This window comes from Papaver somniferum, chromosome 8 (genome assembly GCF_003573695.1).
Source record: "Papaver somniferum cultivar HN1 chromosome 8, ASM357369v1, whole genome shotgun sequence".
Lineage (NCBI taxonomy): Eukaryota > Viridiplantae > Streptophyta > Magnoliopsida > Ranunculales > Papaveraceae > Papaver > Papaver somniferum.
Genome location: NC_039365.1, coordinates 153943581 through 153969808, shown reverse-complemented (window position 1 = coordinate 153969808; position 26228 = coordinate 153943581). Strand labels below are relative to the sequence as shown.

The 26228-nt window shown below is 36.5% G+C and overlaps 2 protein-coding genes and 1 long non-coding RNA gene across 7 annotated transcripts; 1 reads left to right on the top strand and 2 right to left on the bottom strand.

The window, feature by feature from the left end:
• Positions 1-2393: 2393 nt before the first annotated feature.
• LOC113303595 lies at positions 2394-5192 on the bottom strand. 2 transcript variants are annotated; one of them, XR_003337618.1, is made up of 4 exons: positions 4637-5192; positions 4406-4539; positions 3829-4071; positions 2394-2941 (listed from the first exon to the last, which is right to left on the bottom strand). It is a non-coding gene; the product is annotated as an uncharacterized LOC113303595 (long non-coding RNA). The 2 variants fall into 2 exon arrangements; XR_003337617.1 differs by lacking the exon at positions 2394-2941 and having other exon boundaries at positions 3676-4071.
• An 11705-nt stretch (positions 5193-16897) lies between these two features.
• Positions 16898-20098, top strand: LOC113302048. 4 transcript variants are annotated; one of them, XM_026550890.1, is made up of 4 exons: positions 16898-16979; positions 17133-17352; positions 17490-17600; positions 19770-20098. In XM_026550890.1, the coding sequence occupies exons 2-4, from the start codon at positions 17136-17138 to the stop codon at positions 19835-19837; spliced, it is 396 nt and encodes a 131-aa protein (XP_026406675.1). In that variant the 5' UTR covers positions 16898-16979; positions 17133-17135; the 3' UTR covers positions 19838-20098. The 4 variants fall into 4 exon arrangements, with proteins under 4 accessions (XP_026406675.1, XP_026406677.1, XP_026406674.1 ...); XM_026550892.1 differs by lacking the exons at positions 16898-16979; positions 17133-17352; positions 17490-17600 and adding an exon at positions 19231-19537; XM_026550889.1 differs by lacking the exons at positions 16898-16979; positions 17133-17352; positions 17490-17600 and adding an exon at positions 19231-19551.
• Positions 20099-21261: 1163 nt separating this feature from the next.
• Positions 21262-24085, bottom strand: LOC113303594. The gene is made up of 2 exons (XM_026552638.1): positions 23691-24085; positions 21262-23453 (listed from the first exon to the last, which is right to left on the bottom strand). Exons 1-2 carry the CDS (start codon positions 23715-23717, stop codon positions 21681-21683), a joined length of 1800 nt encoding a protein of 599 aa, XP_026408423.1. The 5' UTR covers positions 23718-24085; the 3' UTR covers positions 21262-21680.
• Positions 24086-26228: the final 2143 nt, after the last annotated feature.

Below are 26228 nucleotides of genomic sequence, written 5' to 3'. Positions count from 1 at the left end.
TCAAATTTTCTTTTCCTCCTTCTACTCTCACCTCACTCACCCAAACACAAATAATAACACACATTAATCATTTATCAAAAATCTTAAGATTTTACTAATTATTGTTAATCACTAATCCTGATTAGTGAGGGGTAGATTATGAATTACCTAAAATACTTAGATAAGGAGTGACCCTGATTTGATATTCGTATCCCGGTTTTGTCCTTTTCCAATATTCCCCAATCGCACGTTCATTAATTACTTGTACTATTATTTATTTTTTTCTTTTTGCTAAGCTAAAACTGGATTCAGAGCCCTACCCAAATTCAACCGGTTGGACTAGCTCCACTGTTAAACCGAACCCTCCCAAACCCCTCCATACGCTCGTATTATCATCTTGTAATAGTAAAAATCAGTACCCATACACTCATAGTACGTATATTGACAAATAAGTACCCATATGTCTTGTTTCTCATTTCCTAAAAAAATTACTTCTAAAATTGACTCTATTCAGCGAACTTTCTGGTGGTCTAAAAAGAATTCAAGAAGAGGGGCTTACTTTCGTTCTTGGGGGGACATCGGGAAATCAAAACTGAATGGTGGTCTTGGTATCAGAAATACTTATGTTACAAACAGAGTTCTTATAGCTAAGCTAGGGTGGAGAATTTGTAAAAACCGTGATCAGTTGGTTGCTATCTTCCTTAAAAACAAGTATTTTCCTAATCAGAGTATATTAGAAATAGATAAGGCGGCTAATATTTCTTCTTGGATCTGGAAAGGTATAGTAAATAGTTTGGTTTTCCTTAGAGCTAACTTGGTGTACAAGATAAATGATGGTAGCATAACTAGGATTTGGGAGCATAATTGGTTGCCTGGTAGCTCTTGTCCTCCTACTTTTACAAATTCTAACTTTGGGAATTATATTTATGTTAGTGAACTTATTGATAGGCAAGTTAATGGATGGAACCTTGGTCTTCTTTCTTCTCTGTTTTCGCATGAAGATGTTAAAAAGATTAGAATTTTAAAGTTAAAGGTCACTAAAAAAGATGATATTATGTGGGCTCATACTTTGAATGGTAATTTTACGGTTAAGTCAGCTTATAAAGCTTATATGAATGAATCTTACTCAACTGATGATGCATCTTTCTGGAAAAAAGTTTGGTACATAGATTGTTTACCTAAAATAAAATTCTTTGTGTGGAAGATTTTTGCTCACATGCTGCCTGTAAATTCAGTTCTCAAGTTCTATAATCCAGCTATTGATGACTGCTGTCCATTGTGTAGAAAAGAAGTGGAAACTGTTATGCATCTTTTTATTCAATGCCCTATTGCTTCTCACATTTGGTTTGCTCTTTCCTTTCAACATTTAGTTAATTCTGCTTTTGAATGGATAGATGATATATTTATATCTTGGTTTGAAAATAATTTGGGTAAATCTCCCTGTGCTGTGAATTGGCCAAGCATTGGTGCAATAGTGCTCTGGTCAATCTGGAAGTTCAGGTGTGATGTTGTTTTTAGAAATGAGCAGGTGTCTCTTGACAGAACTATAATGGATATTAAGAGATCTTTAAATACCTATATAATAGCTCCCTCTTCGTTTAAGATGGATGCTATTTCTGTAAATAAGTTTACAATCCAGGATTTCGATTATATCATGTTCATCGATGGGTCTTTCAAATTTTTTGACATGGGTATTGGAATCATGCTTTGTGACAATGCAGGAAGAATAAAAAGGTGCAGAGCGGACTTTGGACTGACTTCAAGTGCTTTTGCGGCAGAGACAAAGGCGCTAATTTTGGCTTCCTCTTGGGCGGAGGAGATGAGTCTTTCTAAGGTCCTTTTTCTAAGTGATTGCCTTCGGTTAGTAAACTTTGTGAATGGAGGAAAAGATGATATAGATTGGAGGTTTCTGAATCTTCTAGAAGATTATCGGATTTCATTTTCTGCTTGTTTGAACTTTAAAGTAGGTTATGTAAAGCGTATTAAGAATAAGATTGTGGATAGACTTGCTCGTCGAGTTAGAACTTTAAATTTAAGAAACATATGAAATTCTTCTCCTCAGTTCCTGAACAATGTAATGGGAGAAGATTTCTTAAATGATATTTGTAATAGTCTTTTTAAATAATGATAAGTTCATTTTTCTCAGAAAAAAAAAATATACGGAGTGTGACTGGTGTTCGTCGTACAAAGTTAGTATGTATGATAGGCATGGGTCCGATTCCCAAAACCTCACTCACTCCCTGTCGTCTAATTGGTCTTCCTACATCTTGCTTTCTGCCACCCTCGTCTCTCATATATCGGTCACAATATCCATCTTTAGCTTTTAATTTAGCGAACCAACAAAAGTATTCATCAATGGTTGCTGTGTTTGATCATGTAAACATCTAGACCACGGGTCCCATATACTAGAAAATTTCACGTTTTTGTTTTGATTATTTAAGATGGTAGTAACTTAAGCGATTAGCAACAAGAGCATTGGATCACTACACCAAGAGCATTGATTCGCTAATAAACTCTTTCATGTCCTTCCTCCTGACATCATGTAAAGCCAGACGCCTAATACCCACTTCAACGATCCTTGGAAAAGTTTGAATAAAAGATTGACAGCTGGGCACCTTTATAATATTATTTTTTTTAAGAGTAAACTTTTATTAATGGGACCGTACTTTGGTAGGTTATGCCCATGTAGTCTTTGTTTACAAATTGTATTCCCATTTGAACATGATTTATAAAGAGACGACAGTTTTACTAACTGCGGGTATCGTTTCATATAAGACAAAAAAATCCCACCGATCATGGCCGTTGGATTGATGAAATGGTATCAGTACTTAGTAGAACTGATATCCCCTTTATAAATCGTGAAATTGAAGATCTGTTTATCGGTCATTTGCATCATAGTTGGCCGGACTGTCTGCCGTTTGCTTTCTGTTTGTTAGTTTTCCATTGTCTCTTCTTGCCTCACCTGCACTGATGGATCATAAAATGAAGAGTAGCAGCTCCTCATTGGTATGCTTTTTTTACTATCACCTATGCATTGTATCACACAACTCTAAAATTCTTAAACAATGTCTCAAGATCTTAAATAATATGCTACCGTTGACTTATAAGCTGTTTTTTTTACTTTGGGGTTTTTTAGGATGACTTTCTTTTTTTTTGTATACTCCCTCCGTCCCACTCCTAAGTGACCTATTTGAAATTTGCACAATTTTTAAGGCAAGCAAGGAAAATAGTATTTTTAATCATTTTTTACAATTATACCCTTATGAATAATAACTAATGAAATTTAAAAATGGTTTATCTCTCAAAATACTCCACGGATGTTCGCAAATTTCATACAATTGAAAAGCATTTTAAAACACCTACGTAACGAATATAAACATGCCTATCAAATTATACATATTTCATATATTATTTATAATTAACTAAAAGGATAATTCCGGAATATCTCATTGTTTAGTGATATAGGTCACTTATCATTGGGACAAAATCTAAAATCAAATAGGTCACTTAGGAGTGGGACGGAGGGAGTATTATTTTGCCAAGGGTGTTGTATTTTTTTTTTTCTTTCTTTCTTTTGGGTTTTGCATTTGTTGGTTAATCAAAGTGTTGGCTACATCTTTCAACAAAGAAAAAAAAAGTGTTGGCTACTGTTTTTTTCTTTCTACTATTGTTTTGTTTTTTGTTTTTTTTTTCCTTAAATACAGTAATATGCTTGCTAGATTTGACTAATGACGGTTTGAAACTGATGTTCCTTATTAAAAGTTATCTACTATATGTAATTTTTTCCAGAAAAATCGGTTATTACCAAGTCTTTTGGCTTGAGTCGGTTAGAAAATGCATTTACCTTACCTTTACAAGTGAGTGCGCGTGCATTGCACGTGGGCGAACACCGGGCATTCTACAATTTTCTTCGTCCAGTCTCCAAGTTCAACTGCAGCACCTTATATTTCCTACTTCCCAAGTTTACCGCCACTGTCTGATTGAAACTCGACAATGTTGCGTACCTAAGATGAAACTCGGTAAGATGGAGTTAACGTCTCAACCTTGGTTGAAAGTGGCAGTACCTCCATAACTGTAAGAATCTTGTTGAACCTGCAGAAAAAGAGAATTGAAACAGTTCAGATCACGAAGTAAATGCACGTGTTTGTACTCAAGTAAGCAAAAGACACAAATATTAGACTAAGTACACAAAATGCAAAGATCTCATTGTAAGGTACTCTACTGACTGACTTAACCGAAGCTAAATGTTAGTCACACACATGGGAAGGTGACAATGTAACAAAATATACGGAAACCATTACAATCAATTATCATGTGAACACTCCTTTAGACATCAAATTAAAATTGATACGGATTTGACAAAAATTGTTTGTACTGTTTTTCTAAATAATTCATAATGAGATACATATTAGAATAAAACTAATACCTTTGTATTCCATTTCCTCCTGGGCGACAATCTAGCTAATAATTGTATGTCTTAGTTGCACACAACGTTTATGCTCTAAAGTCTAAAAGCACATCAAATTCTTGTCGAATCAAAATTTTGAAGATAGAAACATTCTGAAAAGAGAGAGGCATATGGATCAAGATCATCGACATTGTTGCACTAAGCCATTCTTAATAAGAATTAAAATATTAAGACTTGTGAAAATCTTACCTCCCTGCAATTAGGTTCTCCTTCTTCTATTGCTGTTTCCATGATCAGATTGAGGATTATCCAGTTGACCAACATCAATTAAAAAATCATGCATTAAGAATTACTAAGAGCTGTTGCAGGAGCACATTCAAAACTAATTACAATTAAAAGTACTTCGAAATGCAAATTCTGCAAACCCCTAGTTTTCAAAGTAAAACAGGGAATCAACAATTTAAAATAAAAAAATAAAAACTGATAGCAATTATCAGTGAAAATGATTTTGAACCTCATTACTAAGATAGATTTGCAATATCGAACACTAACCTAATGATTTCAGTGACGAATTGATTAACTGAAACTCGATTTGGATGGAGATAAAAAATTTAATTCAATTGAAGTTGCCTTAGAAGGGGGATAAAATGAAACCAATCGAATTTCGATTTCAGGAATCACATGAAATAAATCGAAATTATTGTTGAACGTAATCAACAAAGAGTACTATTTTATACAAAAGATTTCTGTTGGGAGATGAATTGAGAAAATCCATGAGAAAAAAAAATAGAGAGAAGAAGACGAATCATCGAGGAGAAAGAAAGAAGTAAAATGTCAGTTTCGTTAGATCGGACGGCAGCAGTAAATCCAACGACAAATCTTAAAACGCGTGGGACGAATAATAATACGTGCCACATACCAAAAATACGTGTGTAGATGATGTGATTGTAGATAGTGATAAAAGTGGTTCGATTCTCAGACTTACGAAGGATAAAATATAGACTTAAATTCTAAAACAAAAATAGAAAACTCAAACAAAGATGATGTTGTTATCAATATTAAAAGAACACTGAGGCTAAGATTCCACTATTTTCCAAGTTCAAAGTGATTTAAAACCAATATTTATATTTATTCAATTTTTTCGTTTAATTTGATTTTAAGATGTTGCAACAAGTAGATTTTTAAAATAACAAGTGTAAATCAAAAGCATGGGATATCAAAAACCTAAGTCAAAGCATATACCATCAATAGAAATCACAATTGTTGAATAAAAATCATTAAAACAATTCTCAAACAAGGCAAATAATCATAATAAATAATTTTAATAAATAAGATAAATAGAAAATACCACTCTTTATTGGAAAAATAGCTTCCTCTATCGCCTCAGCAATGGGGTTTAGCTCCTCATATCAAAAATAGGTTCAAAATATTTTTCCATTGCTCAAAAGGTGTTTTCAAAGGTGAAGAGACTCAAAGGGAGTAAAACAGTTCAATCGCAACGTTTATATGTGTTGCAGATTGACTGTTACAAGAGAAACAGAAGGAATAAGACTGCTACAGTAACGATAGAAGCGAAGTGTTGTAGAACAACGACAGTGTTCTGCGACAGTTGGGCGTGGGTTGATGTTCTTCGTGTTCTTCAGCAGCACCAGCAGAACAGCTTTCCTGCAACTCGTGATTTTTGTCTCCTCTGGTTCTCTAAACTACCCCAAACTGTTCGTAATCCTTCTATGACCTGCAACCAACCTATATATAGGCAACATACCCAAAAATAACTCGATTTAATCCCTCTCTTTCCTTCACAGCAAGTCTCGGATATTTCCTTTTCTGAATCTTCTCTACGCGTCTTACAAATTAAATCTGACGTCCAAGAATCTCCCAATGATGGCATTAAATATACAGAAGATCTTCTACCCTTATCTGCACGTAATCCCCATGTATAGAACCAAGAAAATTCCCGATAATAATGCTCCTCCTCTGTTTTGTTCAATCCAAGAATTCATCCCTATTCCTTCGTATTTGATAAACATACATCCCCTGTTATGCTCTAAGAAGTCCATCCCAACACGAATATGCAGTTGAATCACTCCAAATCAGATCCATAAAATCTCACAAGTCCCGTGAAACTCCAAGCCTTTGTTTTGTATAAACTCGATTTCTGACCCTGTTTTTTCGATTCTACAGCTCATACCTTCCCTGTTTGAAAAAAACAGGGTAATCCCAATCCACAACAAACACGAATTCAGCCTAAAACTCGATCAGAATCTCGCCAGAATGTTCCGCTGCAAAACTGAATTTGAATTCAGTTTTTCCCGCCAAAAATCTGGAGAAGAGAAAGGTTGCCCCCTATCCAGAGTAGAGGTGCCGATAGCAGGTGTCTTTGGGGTGTCCTGAGGGTGCCCCTTAATAATTCGGGTACCCCTTATCCATAGTGAGAGTCCGAATAGCAAGTGTCCTCCGGGTGCGCTTTTCGACAACTTTTCGAGCCGATTTTTCCAAAAATGTTTATTGGACAAAAATACCTACACACACATAAGAAACAATAATAAGTAAAAAAATGAGCACTATCAATATATAGAATCGAGACAAATTAGACACAAAAATGTGTCTATCAGCAGACGAAAAGTTCGGGAGCAACGAAAAAAAGGTTAACGTTTTCAGTTGGGCTTGTTGGCATTAAAGAGGGGGGAGATATTTTGGAGATTTTTTTCATTTATGTGCAAAGAGCAATGCTGTCCCACACCATTTTTCGGTTAGCTATCTCGCTCAAGCGGCTTCTTTACCGTTAGATCACGCTAAAATCTGGATCTAACAACCTTGAACCCTTTAGGGAAAATGGTGGGTCCTTTCCTGAATTCGAAACTAACCATTAATTTTATCATCTAACGGTAAAGAATCCTGCTTGAGCGGGATAGCATTTGTCATGTGTAAAAACCTTTTTTTCCTTTTTCGAAGATTTTGTTATTATTTTCCGAGATTTTGTTATAAAAAACCTTTTAATTTTTTTTGTGTTCTTTATATTTTTTTGGGTGTTCTTCTTTGTACCCCAGAAAATACTACTGGTACCCTTTTTATTAGTTTTGTTAGTTATTATTTGATTAATATGAAAATCATGAAACTGTTTCAAAATTTTGATACTGATACCCCCTTCAAAAATTTGTTGTATAACCATATATAACTGTAAAAAAATATATCCATATATACTCGTGTGAAAGAATAATCTTTCTTCCAAATATAGAACATAATTTTAATTATGAGATTAATGGTGATATTATATAATAAGAATACTACTCTTATTTGTTATGGAAGAACACGGAAAAACCCTAGGTAAATCAACTATGGAACCGTTAGAATCCCATTTGGAAGGTCCGGAGATTGAACCATATCATGATGAACTCAAGGTATATAATAACCTACAATAGGGGAACTACTAATCATTTTTTCATTTTTGAAGGTTTTTGATGAGAACAAATATGTTATATGGTTTGATTTGAGTTGAGTTGTTGAACAATGATTTGATTTGAGTTGTTTTGGAATCAGTCTTATGAGTGATGAAACTTGAAATCGCTTCCTCAGTTAAAAATGATGTTCTTGGTACGGATCATCCCTTTGTACTGTTGTGTTTTAACACATTTTATGATTTTTGTACAGAGTGTGGTATCGCCCTGTGTCGAAAACCATCCATATCTACTAGTCCAGCGGAAACCGACCTCCAAGATCCTCAACCAAACTCTTCTCCAACACAAGAGTATTGTGATTTGACAGCTGAATTCGCAACTGATAAGGTATAATATAATGATCCATTGGTGGATTTCAAATTACCACATTAAAGATATTTTTTTCTAAATAAACACTACATACTGGTGCAGGTATTTGCAAGCTGCGAAGAAGTTATCCAATGGTGTCACGATAGGGCAAGAGACACAAATACAATGGAAATTATTAGGAAGTCCGAGAAAAAATCTAAAGTACAAGGCTCTTTCGTGGTGATGGCATGTGAAAGATTCGGGGAGTATACAAGCGTTAAAAAAGTGTTGGGCAAAATGCAGTAGCACGACGTTGAAGGAAGAAACCTAAGAAGACAGGAATAAATAAATGTAACTGTCCTTTTCGTATCAGGGCTACTTGCTTTGATGGATCAAATTGGAGATTACGGGTTTTTAATGGACAACATAATCATTCGGCTTATGAAACTCTAATTGGCCATACTTTTTCAGGTAGGACAAATCCTGCAGAGAAAGATCTGTGCATTTCTTTATGCATTAATGGAGTGAAGCCCGCTCTAATTTTAGCTAGTTTAAAGAGTCGAAACCATAAAAATGTCTCAACAACACGGACAATGTACAATGTCAAGTCCAATTTTAGGACGAAAGTAATGGAATGGCGAACTAAGATGCAAAAATTATTAGAATTGCTAGACGTACATCAGTACGTGACATCTAACAAGAGAGAAGCAGATACAAGAAGAGTGTTGTAATTATTTTGGTCATATCCGGATGGTTCCAGGCTTGCATAATGTTTTCCCACGGTCCTGTTACTGGATTGCACTTACAAAACGAATCAATGGACCATGTCGTTGTTTCATGCAGTGGGTATGACATCTACCTCACAGAGTTTTACAATTGCGTATTGCTTTATGTCTGCAGAGAAAAGGGAGATTTGATTGGGAAGATTTGTTTGAGAAGATAAGAATAGAATATGAAGCTTGTACAGAGTTACAAAAGCATTTTACGTTAGAAATGTTAATAAAGATTGCAGATCCGAGTAAAACGAACATGCAAGAACCCAAAGGCAAATTTTCAACCAAGGGTCGCCCAACCATTGCACAAACAGAAGCACAAAAGAAGAAAGATAAGGGAATGCAGCACTGCTCAGGCTTAACTTTGGATGTGGAGCATACCTACAACTTTGTCCCTCTTTTTTATTGTTTGGGGTATAGAAATTTTATGAATCTGATGGGGTAGGTAGATCATTGTTGGAGGTATGTAGATAAAGGGGTATCGCTAGTATTTCTGGGGGTATATAGAAGGACACCCATTTTTTCCCCTTGGTTTTTAATATGTTTATTTGAGAGTTTTGGGAGGTGGATTCATGTTTCCATTGGATTCATCAGCCATGAAGAATGAATCCAATGGGATCATGAATCTGACAAACCCTAGCAGAAAAAATTAAAGATATCTCTCATTAAAATTTTGTTTGGTTTTCTGATCTAATAAAATGTTTTGTTAACAATCTTTCTTCTAATCCCCAAATACATTTTTTTCTTTTTAATTTCTTAATTTTATAATATCTATTGATAGACCAATAAACATGATCGCAGGGTGGTGTTGTTTTTCATGGCACAACAATCTTATGTATGAAACATTCCACTGGAATTTTTGTTTCTTGTGATGGAATCACAAGCAATACGGAATGCTTGCCTGGTGGAATTCTGAAAGATTCTAAAGTTAGTGATTATGTAGATAAAACTATTGAGTTAGGCTACATGTTAGGAGCATGGTGTGGAAGCACAGGTTGGGTCAAACCCATCATTCGTGACTTGCGAGAAAAGGTAATGTATGAATATTTTCATCAAGATTATTGTTTCATAGTTATAATCGTTCTAATCGTTTTATGATATATATATATACATATATATCAGATGTTGAACAAACATTTAACTTCTCTGGAATGTGCTAAGTACACTCGTGACTGCCAAAATGATGAGACATACTTCTCTAAGGAGGAAGAAGAAGAGTCCGAATCTTCAGATGCGTTTGATCCCGAGACAGAAGATTGCGGGATCATCTTTGTGTCTCACGAGTTCGATCCAATCACTGGTGTAAGAAGATTTATGCTTAACTTTTTTTTTTGATGGAAAATTTCATATATAAAAAACTAGCAAATGTAGTACAAGAGGTTTACAAAATCATCTTTATCAAAAGTATTAGAATCAATGCTAGATCTATGAAATTTTTGATTGAGCTTCTCCGACATGTGTTGTAGTCTTTTAATCCTTTCTTTTTTAGCTACGTAGTCCGCGGCTTTGTTATTTTTCCTCTTTATATATTTCACTTTTGCTTGAGGTAGTTCTCCCAATAAGCTCCTAATTTCCTACAAGGTATTTTCTGCCGACCAAGAAAATTTAGAATTGACCCTGTTTATATTATCTGCCAAAACTTTGCTGTCTGAAACGATGGATATGCTTGAAAGGATATTTTCCTTAAGCCACATAAGAGTTTTTAGCTAGACCTTAGCTTCTACATGGATTGATGACGTTGCCCACTCTGAAGCCGCCGAAAGATGCATGAAAGCTTCCTCATCAGTAGAATATAGGATGAATGCATATCCCATTGAGAAGTGTTCCTTCTTGTAAGAAGCATCAATGAATATTATCCAATCCGAACTTAGGTTTGACCAATAAAGCTTTGAATCGTATCTATAGGGCTAGAGTTTAAGAAGCTATTGATTTGTCCTATCAAGCTGGCTGGGTCAGGATGGATTCTCTCAAAAACTACTGAGCATCTAAATTTCCAAATGAACCAAATTGTGGTGGATATTTTTGCCTGATTATGTCTCAAGTTGTCTTCTATAATCCACCATTTGACCCAATCAATAATGGAACTGTGAGTGTTTTGGGGTAAGATGTTATGAAGGGAGAGACCAAACCATACGTCTCTTGTAAATGGACACCCACAGAGGATATGGGTTTCCGTTTCCAGCATTTGGTTGTTACAGAAATGGAAAAATGGATTGATTTCCTTGTTGTGAGCACCTAGTCTCGCCAAAGTTGGTAGCACTTTTTGAGCTAGTTTCCAGATTAACAGTCTGATCCTTGGTATAACTTGAATACTCCAAATCTTGTTCCATGGGAAATCAATCAGAACAGTATCATCTATATCTTGTTTGGCTAAATAAGTGTAGACGTTTTTGGCTGAAAATTTTCCCGAATGATGATGTCTCCATCTGATCACGTCTTGTTCATGGTTTCTTGGATTCAAAGCTTGAATTTTTTCCTTGTCCGCTGGGTCAAAAAATTTGTTTAGCTTTTCCTGATCCCATTTATTTTGTTCCGTTATTAGTTCTTGAATCCTTGTTGGTGCCTGATCTTGAGAGTTTGGAATTCTTTGGATTTTATCCACATTTGGAATCCACCTGTCTTCCCATATTTTCACCGAGGCTCCATTTTTGACTTGTCAAATAAAGTTTCCTTTTATTAGCTCCAAACCTTTTTATATGCTTGTCCAAATCCACGAAAGATTCGAAATTTTGTACTTTTCAAGAGGGTGTGAGTTTGGGAAATATTTAGCTTTCAAGAGTTTGACCCATAATTGGTTGTGTTCTGTTACCAGCCTTCTTGCAAGTTTAGTGAGAAGATCCAAGTTGAATTGATGGTTTTTTTTTATTCCTAGTCCCTCTTGAGAAATTGGTTTGCATATACTTTTCCACGCCCTTATAAAACCCCCTTGCTTCTTATGCCCATCTTTCTTCCACCAGAATTTTCTCTGCATACGGTCTAGTTGATCAAGAGTTTCCTTCGACAGAGCAAGAACTTGCATTTGGTATGTTGGGTAGGATTGAAGAATAGATTTTATCAAAACCGTTCGCCCCGCTTGGGTTAACAGTTTTGATTTCCAGCCTTGTAGCGTAGAATAGTACCTTTGTAACAAAGGCTCAAAATTTGCTTTCCTGTTTTTATCAAAGAAAAGCGGAGTTCCCAAATACCTATCATTTTTTGTCATCAGTGGGACCTTAAGTATTTTTGCTAGTATCTTTGCATGTTTTGGGTGAATTTTTGGGCTGAAGTAGACACTAGATTTTTGAAGATTAACTATTTGTCCCGTGATGTTTCCGAAAAGTTGTAAAATCTCTAGCAAGCTTTTTGCTTCCCCTATGTCCGCTTTTGTGAATAAAAAGCAGTCGTCCGCAAAAAATGGATGAGAGATGTTTGGAGCATCTTTGTTTATCTGGAGACCCAATAAGCTCTTGTCTTCTATTGCCTTTCCAAGGAGTCTATACAGAATTTCCATGCATATTAGAAAAAGATATGGTGATAGAAGATTACCTTGTCTTAGACCCCTAGAAGTGTTGAAAGATGGACCCGGGGAGCCGTTTAGAAGGATTAAAAACGAGGTTGTTGAGATGCATTGCATAAAAAGTTTCATGCAGAAATCCGAGAAACCAAAAGCCAATATAACTTTCTCAATAAAATTCCATTCAACCCTATCAAAAGCTTTTGATAGGTCTAGCTTCAGTGCAAGGAAGCCCTTTTTTTTCTTGGATGTTTTCATCGAATGAATAAGTTCGTGAGCAATGATAATGTTATCAGTGATTTGTCGACCAGGGAGAAAGGCCGATTGATTTGGAGAGATTATTTTCCCAAGGATAGGTTTTATTCTATTAGATAAGATTTTTGAGATGATTTTGTAAATGGAATTACTTAGGCTAATAGGTCTGAAGTCCCTTGGGGTTTGGGGAATGGATATTTTGGGAATGAGAGTAATAAAAGAATGATTGAGATCTTTGTCGAGGATGGCCGATCGAAAGAAATCCTGGACTGTGTTAATTATAGCTTTTCCCAAAAATTCCCAGTTTTCTTTAAGGAAGCCTGGCTGAAAACCATCTGGTCCAGGTGCTCCCCATTGATTCATATTATAGATGGTTTTCCATATTTCATCTTTTGTGAGGATAACTGTCAAAGAGGCATTTTCTTCGGAACTGATGCAAGGGTTTATGATGGTAGAGATCTCAAAATCAAAGTTACTGTTTTGGGATGTGCCTATTTGTTGGAAGTGTTTAAGCAACAAAGAGTTGATTTGATCTCTATCTGAAAGCCAAAGCCCATAAGGTTCTCTAAGGGAATTAATCGCATTGATTCTTTTTCTATTCGAGGCAGAGGCATGAAAATATTCTGTATTTTGATCGTATTCTTTAAAAGATTTATCCCTTGAAAGTTGGTAATAGTAATCATTTTTGATTTTATACCAATTTCCTAGCTCCGCTTGCAGATTTTTTTATTTTATCAATTTATTTAGCGATGTTCCCGGATCGATGGATGCTATCGATTCTACTGTTTATGGTCCTAATATTCTTGTGTATGTTCCCAAAAACATTCATGTTCCAATGAGCTAAATCAGAAGAGAGTAACTTTAAGAGCCCAGAGAGAGATGTCTCACCGGAGTTGGCAGAGTGTAATTTCCATGAGGCTTCAATTACCGTAGGGAGTGTAGTGTGAGTTAACCAGGACCGAAGACACCTAAATGGTTTCTGAATCCTATAATTTTGTGGGATGAAATCTAATAAAATAGGCATATGGTCTGAACCAACTCTCGGTAAATGAGTTACCTTAGTATCCGGAAAACTTTGTGCCCACCTGACGGAAGTTAACGCTCTGTCAATTCTTCCGCAAATGTTTGCTTCCCCTTTTCGCTTGTTATACCACGTGAATGGCGCTCCCTCATATCCTGCGTCTTGTAATCCCATTGAGTCTATGGTTTGAATAATAAAGGATTTATAGCTTGAGCTAGTCTGATTGCCACCTTGTTTTTCCTTCGGGTCCAAAATTACATTTAGATCTCCAATTAGAATCCACGGTTTGAAAATGAGTTTTGCTATCTCTGCAATATGAGTCCACTTATTTATTCTATCATTAGCATAAATAGCACCATAAACACATGTAACCAATGTTTAGAGTTATCCTATTTTTAATTCGAAATGACACACATTAAATTTTGATGAAACTAGTTTCATTTCAACATTATTGTACCACGCTATTGCTAGTCCTTTCGCTATTCCCACCGACGGCACAATAAACCAGTCATGGAAGAGAGATTTTTTTAAATGCAACTCCATCCGAGACAAGGGGGCTTTTGTCTCGGCTAAGAATACAATATCAGGTTTGTAATATTGGCAGAGATAGTCTAGATGATCCTTAGTTAGAGGGTTACCAATACCCTGGACATTCCGGGAGAGTAACCTCATTATTTCTAACAACTGAGGGAACCAAAACAAGAAAACACTTAGGCAGGGGGGGATTAAAAGGAACTTGGACAAAGTTGAACTCAATGTCAAAGAAAAGATAAAAGAAAGCATTGTGCAACAAAGAGCAGGATGAAAAGGCTTGTTGAGTAGAGAAAGGGTGGGTTGATCTGGGGAGCAAAGAAAAGGGGACCAATACCAGATGAGGAAAAAGGAGTCAGCAAATGAAAAGTTTGGTTTAAGACCTAATTTTTTTTCAAGGTACAGATAAAATTAAACAAACACAGATGCTAGGTAAAGAACACAAAATAAATACAAAGGATATATTACAGGACCTAATTTACTAAACATGAAAGGAAGATTTACAAAATGCAGGAAAGTAAGGAAATTAGACAACAAAGCAGGAACTAAGACAAGAGCAGAAACTAAACAGATAAGCAGAACTAGCAAAAACACCAAGAAAAGAGCCATAGACTCTGACGGGGTCTTGCACAATTAAACACAAGTAGGTTTCTGCCTCTTTTTTTTGGGTCATATTGGTTCAGTCCATGTGAGCAATTCCATTTCCCTTAGAATCACCATCATTGTTGCCAGCATTTGCAGAGGGGGCTTCTCCTTTGAAACATTGGTGGGGGAAAGCTATTACTTTGTTATTTCCCTCAACCATTGGAATATCCTTAACTTGTTCAATTTGCAGCTGACAGTGAAGATCAATGATCTCAGTTATCTCAGTAATATCGGCAGTTCTTTGCTTCTTCATAGCAGGTAGTGGAGTATCCCAGTGAAAATAAGATTGCATTAGAGTCCAGTTCCTATAATAGGTTGTGATGTTGATTGATGAATGTTGAGAGGAACTGGATTCACTCCAAGAATCCAAATTCAGCCCTTGACCAGGTCTATCCTTTTTTTGGACAACCTTGCACATATAAGAATTATTGTTCCAGTCTGTATTGCGGTAAAATGGAGGTACATCAGCCCTCAGAGGTTGGTTACTAGAAGTACCAGCACTAGTATTGCCCAATATGATTCCTTTGTCATTGTTCTGTCTAGCAGATTCTTCCTCCAAATGCTTGAGGTACTCAGCGCAAGTAACCTCAGACAAAGCTTGGCCTGACTCTGCACTGTCTAGACTATCTTCATGATAGTTCAACCCCTGTTGTTGCATCACTGGGATCTCTGGTTGCTGATTCACCATTGCTTCATGTTGTTGTGCATCAAAATGTTGCATTGCAGCCATAATAGAATCAGCTGCTGCATGTTGTTGTTCAGCCTGCTGCTGATCAAATAATTGCTGCTGACAGTTCTGAAATTTATGGCCAATCAATTTGCAGTAGTCACAAAAGTTGTTTGGAAAATGGTGAAATTGAAACCTGATCTCATTAGTAAACCCCATCTCATTTTCAGCCATCACACTAAAGCAAAATCTTTGCTTGTATCTGGTGCTAGCCCTCACAGTTATGGAGTAACTTCCATTTTCCTTCCTAACAGGGTATGAGAAGGATGAAATATCACCCATACAGGCCAAATATCTTCTCAAGTTATCACTGTTTAACTGAGCATGAGTTAAGTTGTGAATGGTTATGAAGAACATCTCAGCTGGAGGACTCCAAGTAGTTAAATTCTCAGTTCTCTCCCAGATTTTGATGCAGAATAAGTCACCATAAACCACTCTGGTTGCAACTACCAAAACTCTATGCGTCTCATCTTCCCTTTCAAATCTCACTAGAAGAACCCAGTCACTCACCATCTTCACAGAGAGACCTCCTTGAATCTTCCACTGGAAAAGCAAGGCATTTCTTACATCCCAACTATTCCTTGCTACAGGTTCAGCAAACCTTCCCAACAAACAGCTTGTCCACAAGTCTTCATTACGCAGGTACCTTGATGGAATTATTTCACTAACATCAAACTGTATACCTTGAATCAGATTCAAAGAGATTTCAAGTTGGTTTGTTAATTGAGATACATCACCATGCCAAACAGCATACATGGTGATACAGAAACTCAGCTGAAAAGCTACACTGAAGGGTATTGAGGATTGTGAAATAAACTGAGAAAAACTATAAGGATTTGCAGAGAGGGGAGAGCATAACAGGTAAAGAAACCACTTCATCTTACGGTGCTTATAAAGGGAGAAATTAGGGTTTTGGAAAGCGGTGAGAATTAGGTATTAAAAAAATGGAATCCCAAAAGTTTGCAAAAAATCACAAATTTCTCAGCTCAAAATCAAATTAAAAATTAGGATTTTTGAGGGAAATCTCCAAGTGTAACGAATTGAGAAGAAATTCAACAAATGGCGAAGGATTAAAGATTAGGGAAGAGTAAAGGCAAACATAAAGCAGAATCGATGAAGAAATAGTATCAAAATCGATGGGATTAAGGGAAATCATTACCTGACAAGTTATGTATCGATTAAAACTCAAGCGCGCACTGATAGCTGTTGCAGACGGATTATCAGACTGTCACCTCCACTAACCTTGTTTCTAATAAAAATTAACTCCACTAAACAACCAATAAGACCCCCGTGAGCAGAAACCCTAAAAAACTATGTGGTTAACCCCCATCAGAGCCTATGAACGGCTTCTTAGCCGCTCATGGCGGTAGGAAAACCAGAAGGAGAAGTTGAAGAAAGAAGGTAAACTCGAAAAAAACCGGTTCACCGTGGGAAAGCGAAAAGGACTTCCGTGAAGTGAAAACAAGTTGTTCAATTTGATGATTTTTGTTTGGACAAAGTTCCAGGCTATGTTATTTTATTTTGTTATTTTACTTTGTTTTGTTATGTTTTCAGGCTATGGTTCCCAAACTAGCCTATGGGGATAAGGATGGAGCTTTTGAAATTACAGAACCTTTTTACTGTGTTGGGTCTGGGAAAGAAGCTGCTGACAAAGATCTGAAGAGAGAACCATGTCCAAGCTTAGTGGACTATCAAAATGCTGTGATTCGCATCGAAGAAGCAATGCTCGAAGCTTCTATTGATGATCCTGAAAATACAGGTGGACTGGTTCGAAGTAAGGAATAATCTATTAAGTTTTATTTTATTCTTTTTGCCAAAGTGGAGTTAGTTTTGCTATTATTTCTGCATTTTTTTAACCTTCCATTAACTAAAAGTAATGCTAGCTAATGATTTTTTTCTTTTCTTATGCAGTCAAGCACATAGATCTTGCCAACAAAATCACTTATGCATCAAATAAGATGGTCGGACAACTCAAGGCAGAGAGAGAGCGCGCAGAAGCGGAAGGAAAGACCCCAAGAAGAGGTTGGTGATTGTTATTTCCCATGGCAGTTGCATATCTACCTGCCTGATACCTAGCTAGTTTGGCTACCAGGTCTCCCGTATAATTGCAGTCTCTGGTTACATATCAAAATGAGACTAGTTGTGTTCTTCGAAATGTGAATCTTATCTTCGATGACTAGCCTGCTTTTCCATATTTGTGTTGCATTTTTTTTGCTGTTTATTACAATTTGCAATCCCCTATAATTCTTCCTTCAGCCCTTCCCAACTCCTTCAACCATTCCAAACCTTTTAAGCATGCCATACTTTCTGCCACTACTACTTCATTGGTTGTTCCTGAGTATCCCCTGGTACCAGTTTCATACAATTATACTGTCATAAGAAGAATCAAGGTTAAGATATTCATGATATATTTCTGCCCCATAGTTGCAATGAGGAGGCTTTTGATGGTTGTCCAACCTTGTTAGTCATACTTGTCCTGTGTCAGATACTTTGTTTCTTGTCATAGCTTAATAACAGGTATCACGTGTAAGCTTAGTTTCGACTGATGTAAAACATCCGTGTTTGCATATATTTTAGCAAAGAAAACTGCGTTCTTGAAAATTTTCGGCATGATTACTTGGGTTTAAGTGAACCCTCCTCCATACCATACTGTTGTAGGTAATGCACAGTTAGATGTAAGATACTTGCAGTAACAGTGTCTTCAAAAAAGAATCCACACAACTCGCTAACTCATAGTGGCAGATTGTTTCTCAAAGTCTAGGTTCAAGAAAAGAAATACCAAAAGTTTCTGATTATGACTGAAGTTACATCCTCCTGAATTCGTAAGTGATATTGTATGGTTCATAGGAGTCTAATTTGTGTGAACAATGTCCATATTTCCCTTAAGTTTATATCACAATTACTCGTCCAAATAGTAATATTACGAGTAGGAACCTTATTTTGTATAGAGAACAATTGTTTTCCTTCATTTCTTATGCGAAGGGGGTAGTTGTTTGTAAGTTGGTTGATCGTCAAGATCCGTCAGTGTTATGTTAAGGCTAAATCAACTCTTAAAATGTCAGGCAGCAGTGGAGGGAATTTGACTTTTAGGTAATCTTTTTAGTGCATCGCATGTTTATAATCACGTAATTACTATGTAGGTTGCCTGTCGCCTGTCACAACATTTTGGTGTCATAAGAATGTTACCAGGTTCATGTCATATTTGTTTGTTCTTGCTGGTAATTTTTTTGATTGTTTTGAAATTTTTATCCTGTTCCAGTGTGAGAAGCTTGAATTTGAATAGTCGCCAGTATTCTAGGTTTTCTTTTTCTGTTCTTATCCTTGCAGCTCATTAAGTCTATGAATTTTATCCTCGAATACCAATTGCTTTAACTAGACACCATACTTAGGTTGTTTACCAACAGTTGGTCGTAATCAAGAGTCACTTTTTGGCAAATTAGACATCTGAAGGGTGTAGCCATTTTGATCTATGATGGAATTTCCCACCACAATAATGCTGGAGTTATGTCAATCTGTATTAGTTGTCAGTAAATCTCGTAGGATGATCTGTCTCTGACTCTCCCTCCCCACCTACAAGAGTATCCTCAGAAACTTTTCTAGGGTCCTTGTTATTCATTCAGGAAATATTGTATTACAGTGCCATAATTACAGACTGTATATACCTTGGCAGTTAGTTGATGATATGGACACGCGACATTTAGCCTGTACTCGTTCTAATACAGCTTTTCCGCATTCAGTGAAGTTGCATAAAATTCATGATAAAAAATCAAATTTGATGTCTCAGCTTAGATTTGAGCTTAAAATGGAGGAAATCATTATGGATCGCTGCTTTGATTTGCTTGGAAATGTTTGCATAGTTACATTCATGTCTTCTATGGTTGTTTCTAATGCTAATACGGAACTTTTACCAGCAATTGGTTCATCTCCCTGTAATTGTGAACATACCATGATGCAAAGAGGTGTTAACTTTATGGTAGATGAAAGAAATAAAAATCTTCTATTGGTAGTTGATATGATAGAGAGGGATAGAGAAAGAGATGATTGCTGTCTGAATATTTGTACAAGTAACCAGTTTGAAATTATTAGAACTGCACTAATTTTTCTTATTACAATTGTGGGACACTTTTTCTTCATGTACATAACTAATTCTATTCTATGTGACTAACACCTCTGCTCCCATTTATTTTGCAGGAAATCCCCAGAAGCACGCGATCCATATGCAGGTTATTAAATATGTGGTGCTACTCGTTATCCTTTGAACCGGAGAATATGTTTGTTAAGCTTAGACTTCTAATATTATATAATGAAGATTTGTAGCTTTGAAACTATGCTAGAAACACGGTGGTGTATGCAATACTTCTAGTTCAAAGCTATATCTTGCTGCTATTATTCAGATTTAAACCTTATAGCTTGTCATTTGAATGTTGCTTAGAGATTTGTAGCCTTAAACCATGATAGAAATACTGTGTGCGTCTGTATTTTTAGTTCAAAACTATATCTTGCTACTATTATTAGTTTGATTTTGGCTCTTCTAGAGGTTTGTTTCTCTAGAAACTCTCACTAGTTAAACAATTGAAGTTTTAGGTTCGAGAACTATGTAGGATAGAAATATCGTGGAATGGTACACCTTTATTTTTTTAGTTCAAAACCAAAACTTCTATTGGTTTGATTTGTGAATATGGTTGTTCTAGGAACTCCAACTCTGAAACTTTATATTATTACTGCTAGGGGAGTGTATGAATGGGATGGTTGTTGCTGAATCCGGTGTCACAATACCTTCTTTTATATGAAGCCATTGCATATAAATCAGCCCAATTTGGTAATAGTCTTTCTTGATTCAGGTTAGAACCACGGTGGACATCAATATTTTGTAGATCTTTCTTGCATGGTTACTACAGTTTCATTTCGAGATGGAAGAAATCCTGCAAGGAACTCATAGTAATTAAACACTGCAACACCATAGATTAGCTTTAGCACTATTATGAGATCGCTGTAGTGATGCAGCCTTCTCTGTCACAACCCAACTGATGCTGCTAGGCTAGACTTGTTTAATCCTGTGCACTGCAACTCTGAAGCGTTATATCAATACGCAAGCTAAGTAAATCAGACAACTGGGTTCCTCCAGTTTCAATCTTCCAAAGACTGCACTGATGAAACTTCACCTGCTACCAGTTGTGAACATAAGGCTTCAAGTTCCAGAAACAGCAAGCTTAACATCTATTAGATTCTGTAGCTACCTAGGGTTATTTGTTCGTACCCCGAGGTAGAGGGTAACAGCATGCTAAATGTATTTTCCCCTGAATATAGAACTGTGGTGTGCATCCATCCATTTGATGGAAGTTCAACCATGTGAAATCAGCATGACAACGTGAGGCCAGTGCACAGCAAGACTAAGTACCCCAGACGATGATTGATTGTGAATGCATATGAAAGGCCCCTTTCTAACAAGCAAGGCAGTACTGCCACATCAACATACAGGAAACAACATGGGCACAGGAACCAATAATACAGGAAAACACACGCAGAGGAACCCAACAAAAGACTTCCTGGATGCATCATACACAAAACACTGGTATATATTCATGCTATATTTTGCTGAACGGCAAGTTCGATTTCTAGAGATAAAACCTAGTTATTTTGGCAAAGAGAAGTAAAAGTACCATCAATAGATATGCACGAAACCTAATCAAACTTCCATTGGAGCAGGACATTTCTGGATGCATCATACTAGTCAACAGATGAAATAATTAAACGAGTACCAACCTTAAAACATTCATATGATGGATCGAAAATCGCAAACCAAGATAAAAATAACCATCAGTTAACAAAATTGCTGAAAATTGGGTGAATATTTTTTTAAGATTCAGAAAACAGATAGCTCAGTGATCATCACTTTTTGGTGGTAGGATTGAGAGGTGGTTTACTGCACAGGCAAAAGGCTCTCCACAAAAGGTTTAACTATCGAACTAGAAGAATAATACGGCACCGAGGAGGGGATCCCACTGAATTCAATCCCCGTGAAAGTCTTGTTTTTCCAGTTGTAGGAATGATGAGTGCAGTTATATACCTTACCACCAGATAGTTGACTGGATACCAAGGTAATCAGGTCTGTTCCTTGAACTGAAAACGAACCTGCCGATCTCCACCCCAACAGTATGGTAATTTGATAATAACTTCAGTCCAATTCTGATTGCCGGTATCATTAAATAACCATAGTTTAACGGTGTATCCATTCATTCTACTTAACAGAGCCATGTGGCCACTCACTTCTAATAAATCAACAGCCCTACCAAAGACATTATCAGTCTCCCGAGGCTGACTAACAATGAAATCAGGGACTCCAATCGTTCTAAACTTCTCTGTGCCAACATCAAATGCCACTATGGATGTAGGCAAAACCTTATCTTCACGGACAGTCAAAGTGTTATAGTATATAGAACCATTCACATGAACAGAAGCTACTCCAAGAACATACACGGGCGGAACCTCGGCAATCTTTCTCCATTTATTGTCACCTACAGTCAAGACCTCACAAATCATCTCACTGCGGTAAGGGCAAGAATGTGATATATCCCATATGCATATCACTTTGTGCTCCTTGGTGGCAGGGTTAAATCCCATTTCACATTTCACATCCTGCTTATAGGGGCAAAAGTCCCTCTCCTGTTCTTTAAATTTTCTTAATAATGTTGATTTAATCCAAGGTGTTACCTGCCGAGTACTGATATTGGATATACGAACACCGGAGTTGATTACAGGATCATAGAAACTGATCAAACCATTTACAGGTCCCAAAATTTTGTTGTAAGATGATGCATCTACCTCTTGTATGGTGTGAACAGTTGCTGCTGATGCAGTGCCGCCTTGGCCTTCATCAAACAATAATTCAGCTGTCATAAACCAATTCTTGTACCCTCGGTGTATGTAAGAAGTTCCTTTAACATGTTGAAATGGTTCCTTTGGTGCTATGGGAATGATAATAAATACACTTGGATGTGTTCTCGATCGACTAAGGTGTAGATTAATAAAATATGGGTCTTTTTCAATTAAGAACCGCCAGTGTTTACATACGCACTTGAATCGCGCAAGTGACTTCACTGGTAGTCTGCTCAGTATCTCACACATTACTATATCTGCATTATTAATAGTTCCATCATCAACTTGACCGGAACTACTGCGAACTATAGTGTCTGAAATTGCATTAAGTTCTTCGTTGCTGCAGTCATTACCATAATCAGAACCATTGCCTCTCCCCTTCTTCTTCCTGGTAACTTCCTCATCCGCCTTGTTGGTACATTTTTGCAGACGGAATCTGTTGTTGCAGTTGCTGGTTCCATTGAGGAGATTAAGTTCTACGTTGCTGCAGTCATTACCATAATCAGAACCATCGCCTATCCCCTTCTTCTTCCTGGTAACTTCCTCATCCACCTTGTTGATACATTTTTGCAGACGGAATTTGTTGTTGCAGTTGCTGGTTCCATTGAGGAGATTAAGTTCTACGTTGCTGCAGTCATTACCATAATCAGAACCATTGCATATCCCCTTCTTCTTCCTGGTAACTTCCTCATCCCCCTTGTTGGTACATTTTTGCAGACGGAATTTGCTGTTCAGGTTGCTGGTGTCGCTGCTGCAGTCATTACCATAATCAGAACCATTGCCTCTCCCCTTGTTCTTCCTGGTAACTTCCTCATCCACCTTGTTGGTACATCTTTGCAGATGGAATTTGTTGTTGCCGTTGCTGGTTTCATTGAGGAGTTTAAAATTCACTGGATTGGCAACAGCTTTACTAGTCCTGTTCTGCCGTCGCCTTACCCAGAAACGTCTGTGAGCTCCTATCCTTTTTTTAAAAGCATTGCGAGCCATTATCCGAGCACCCTATATGTCAAGGTTACCAAAAAAATCAAAAGATCCAATCAATTTTCTTAAAAAAAATTCTCAAAATTTAATACATAAACGAGCTTATCAAATGAAATTTTCAGAAACCCATATTTTGATATTGGTTTTTTACCTAAAGATATTCGATCATAAAGATTGCAGTTTTAAAACAGAGTATTCCGACGATAATAATAAGAAGAAGAAGGGAAAAAATGAGACACAGAAAAGGATGCTTACCAAACCAGTGAGTGAGCTAAACCCCATTCGTCTTCTTCCTCGATTATAAATTAACTTAATGATGATGAGGTAAAGAGCCAAATAAAAAAGCTAGGTTTTCGTTCAGTTTGGAATAAACTATAGATTCTTAATGGCTATGTAATAGTGTTTGTGGAATCTCAAGTAACTCAGATCTGTTGGTTGAAGTAAATCAATTTGAAAAAAGTCTCTCAAATCTTAGGTTAATCAGCTGCAAGGAAGAAATAATATTTGAGCTCATTGTAAGTTGATTTTGTTTGGGTAAGCTTCTGTTCGTGGTTTAAAAGGGTTCTCAGTTGCTTGCGCCATGGAGATTGAGGTTCTGTTACACAAGTTTCTTCTTCTGCTCCATCCTTTGATGTTATTTTTTTCTGCAATTTTTTACAGGGGGTTAGTCGTGGAAGAGTTCGAGAGATTTTAATGTATTTGGGTTTTCTCCTATTAGTCCTGAGGGAGTTTGAGGGAGTCTCTCCAAATCCCCGTTAGTCGTGGGGGAGTTTAGAGGAGTCTCCTAAACTCCCTAGAAACACCTGTTAGTCGCCGGAGAGTTTAAAAAAAGCTCTTGAACTCCCTGTTAGTCATAAAACCCTACAATACTAGGGAGTTGGTTGTTTTGGGGAGTTCGAAGGAGTTTTTAGTGTATTTTGGTCTCACAACAAATCTCTCAAAAGAGTAGAGATTTTAGTGTATTTTGGTCTCACAACCAAATTTGGTTCAAAATCTTTCTTTTCAAATCATACGGATTTCTCAAATCTCACCAACAAAAATGTTGTTCCCAACATGATGAAATGATTGTTAGATGATGGCCATTATGATACGGTGAAACATTTCTAGGAAAATATTAGGATAGTGATCTAGAGTCCATGAAAACGTGTGGATATATAGATTTGTTTAGATCTACATATCCCGTAAGATGCACCAGCACAAAAAAATGTAGAAGTCTTCACAATTAGCGCTTCCCTGAGTTGAATTACATTACCACTTCTGCAACCACCGTCAAAACTATTTTCTCACCACTACCATCACCACCTATAACCAACCACTACTCCCTTAACCACCCCAAATAAGAACCCTAATTTTAGAAATAAATAAGATTCAATAAATGCTATAGCTCGGAGAAAAGATTTTGAACCAAATTTTAATTCCATCACAATACGTGACACATTTGGTCGCTCTCGGTGGACAGTTAGTAAAAACTTCAACAGGAAAATGTGGAAAAATGTTCGTGAACAAAGGGAGTTAGAATTGTATGGAGACCGTTAAATTGAAGGGAAAAAAATTATCTCGTTGCACAAAATAACATACTATTGATACAGAGATATGATCATTTTCATTTATTTTTTTTCTTTTGATTAAAGATCAATGTTATTTGCAAATGAGGGTTTATTGTTTCTTAAAAGAGAATGAGTTAGGAGTGAACTCTCTCAAACTCCCCCAAACTCCCTCTAATAAACTCTCTCAAACTCCCTACACTCCCCCAAACTCCCCGAACTCAAAAACACCAAACTCTCTCAAACTCCCTACACTCTCTCAAAATCTCTCAAAATTCCTGAGATTTAAAATACACTCAACTCCCCAGAAATCACTCGAGGACTAACCCCCGTTAATAAGAGTCTTGATGATGGAGACTCAGCTCAGCTCAAGTGACCTAACCAAGACAATGGTTAGTTTTGATTCCTTTGGGGTCGGTTTTCTTGGTCCACCGACAACAAAGGGTCATAGAAAATTATACCCTTTGTAGAACCTTGCCGGATTTGAGAATTCAATCAATTAAGAGAGTTTCTGATCACATAAAGAACCTATGACTTAACCGCCTTTATATACTGGTATAATACTCGCTTAAAAACTTAATTCCATCCGTGACATAAACTTCCTGCCATAACAGACTTCTATTCTAAGGTAACCTGTTATGGGGCTGAAGAAATCGTTAGAGGGGCTAATATAATAGGATAAAAAGTGTCACCTGTTAGTAATTTCAAAAATCCATTATCTATATAATTTTCTTAATGATTAAAAAGCCTTTATTTAGTTAATGATGTTAATTTAATTAGCTACCTAATCACTAGATTAATGAATTTTTTTGATACTTGGTGAAAAATTAACCTACCATTTTTAGGGGCCACTCAAAAGGAATTAGGGACCAACAATAAAACAAAATAGGGTCACCCAAACGTAAATTGAAGCCAGCCCTTATCTCGCGTAATTTGTAATGGAAAATTTTCCCTTACAAAATCGGTAGATAATATAAGATTTTTATCTACCGATTGCATTCAGTAGATAAAAAAAAGATTGGTCATATTGTAGTCGATGTAGTATTTGAAGGAATTTTGTTTCATTTTTTCATTTGTTTTCATTTTTGAGTTTAGAGAAGAAGAAGAAGAAGGAAAAAAAAAGGAAAAACCCTTTTTTCTTAAACAATCAACAAAAATGGATGACTATAAAGAAGAAGGTGAGAATCATCATGAAGAACATAATGTCGAAGGTTCACGACCGTTTAGAGAAGACGATTTGGGGTATATG

Coding starts and splice junctions, on each gene's coding strand:
- LOC113303594 (XM_026552638.1), bottom strand. CDS start 23,717: ATGGGGTTTAGCTCACTCACTGGTTTG. Junction 23,454..23,690: donor TTAGCTCACTCACTGGTTTG/GTAAGCATCCTT, acceptor CTTGACATATAG/GGTGCTCGGATAATGGCTCG.
- LOC113302048 (XM_026550888.1), top strand. CDS start 19,261: ATGGACACGCGACATTTAGCCTGTACTCGTTCTAATACAGCTTTTCCG. Junction 19,643..19,769: donor CTGTCTGAATATTTGTACAA/GTAACCAGTTTG, acceptor TTTATTTTGCAG/GAAATCCCCAGAAGCACGCG.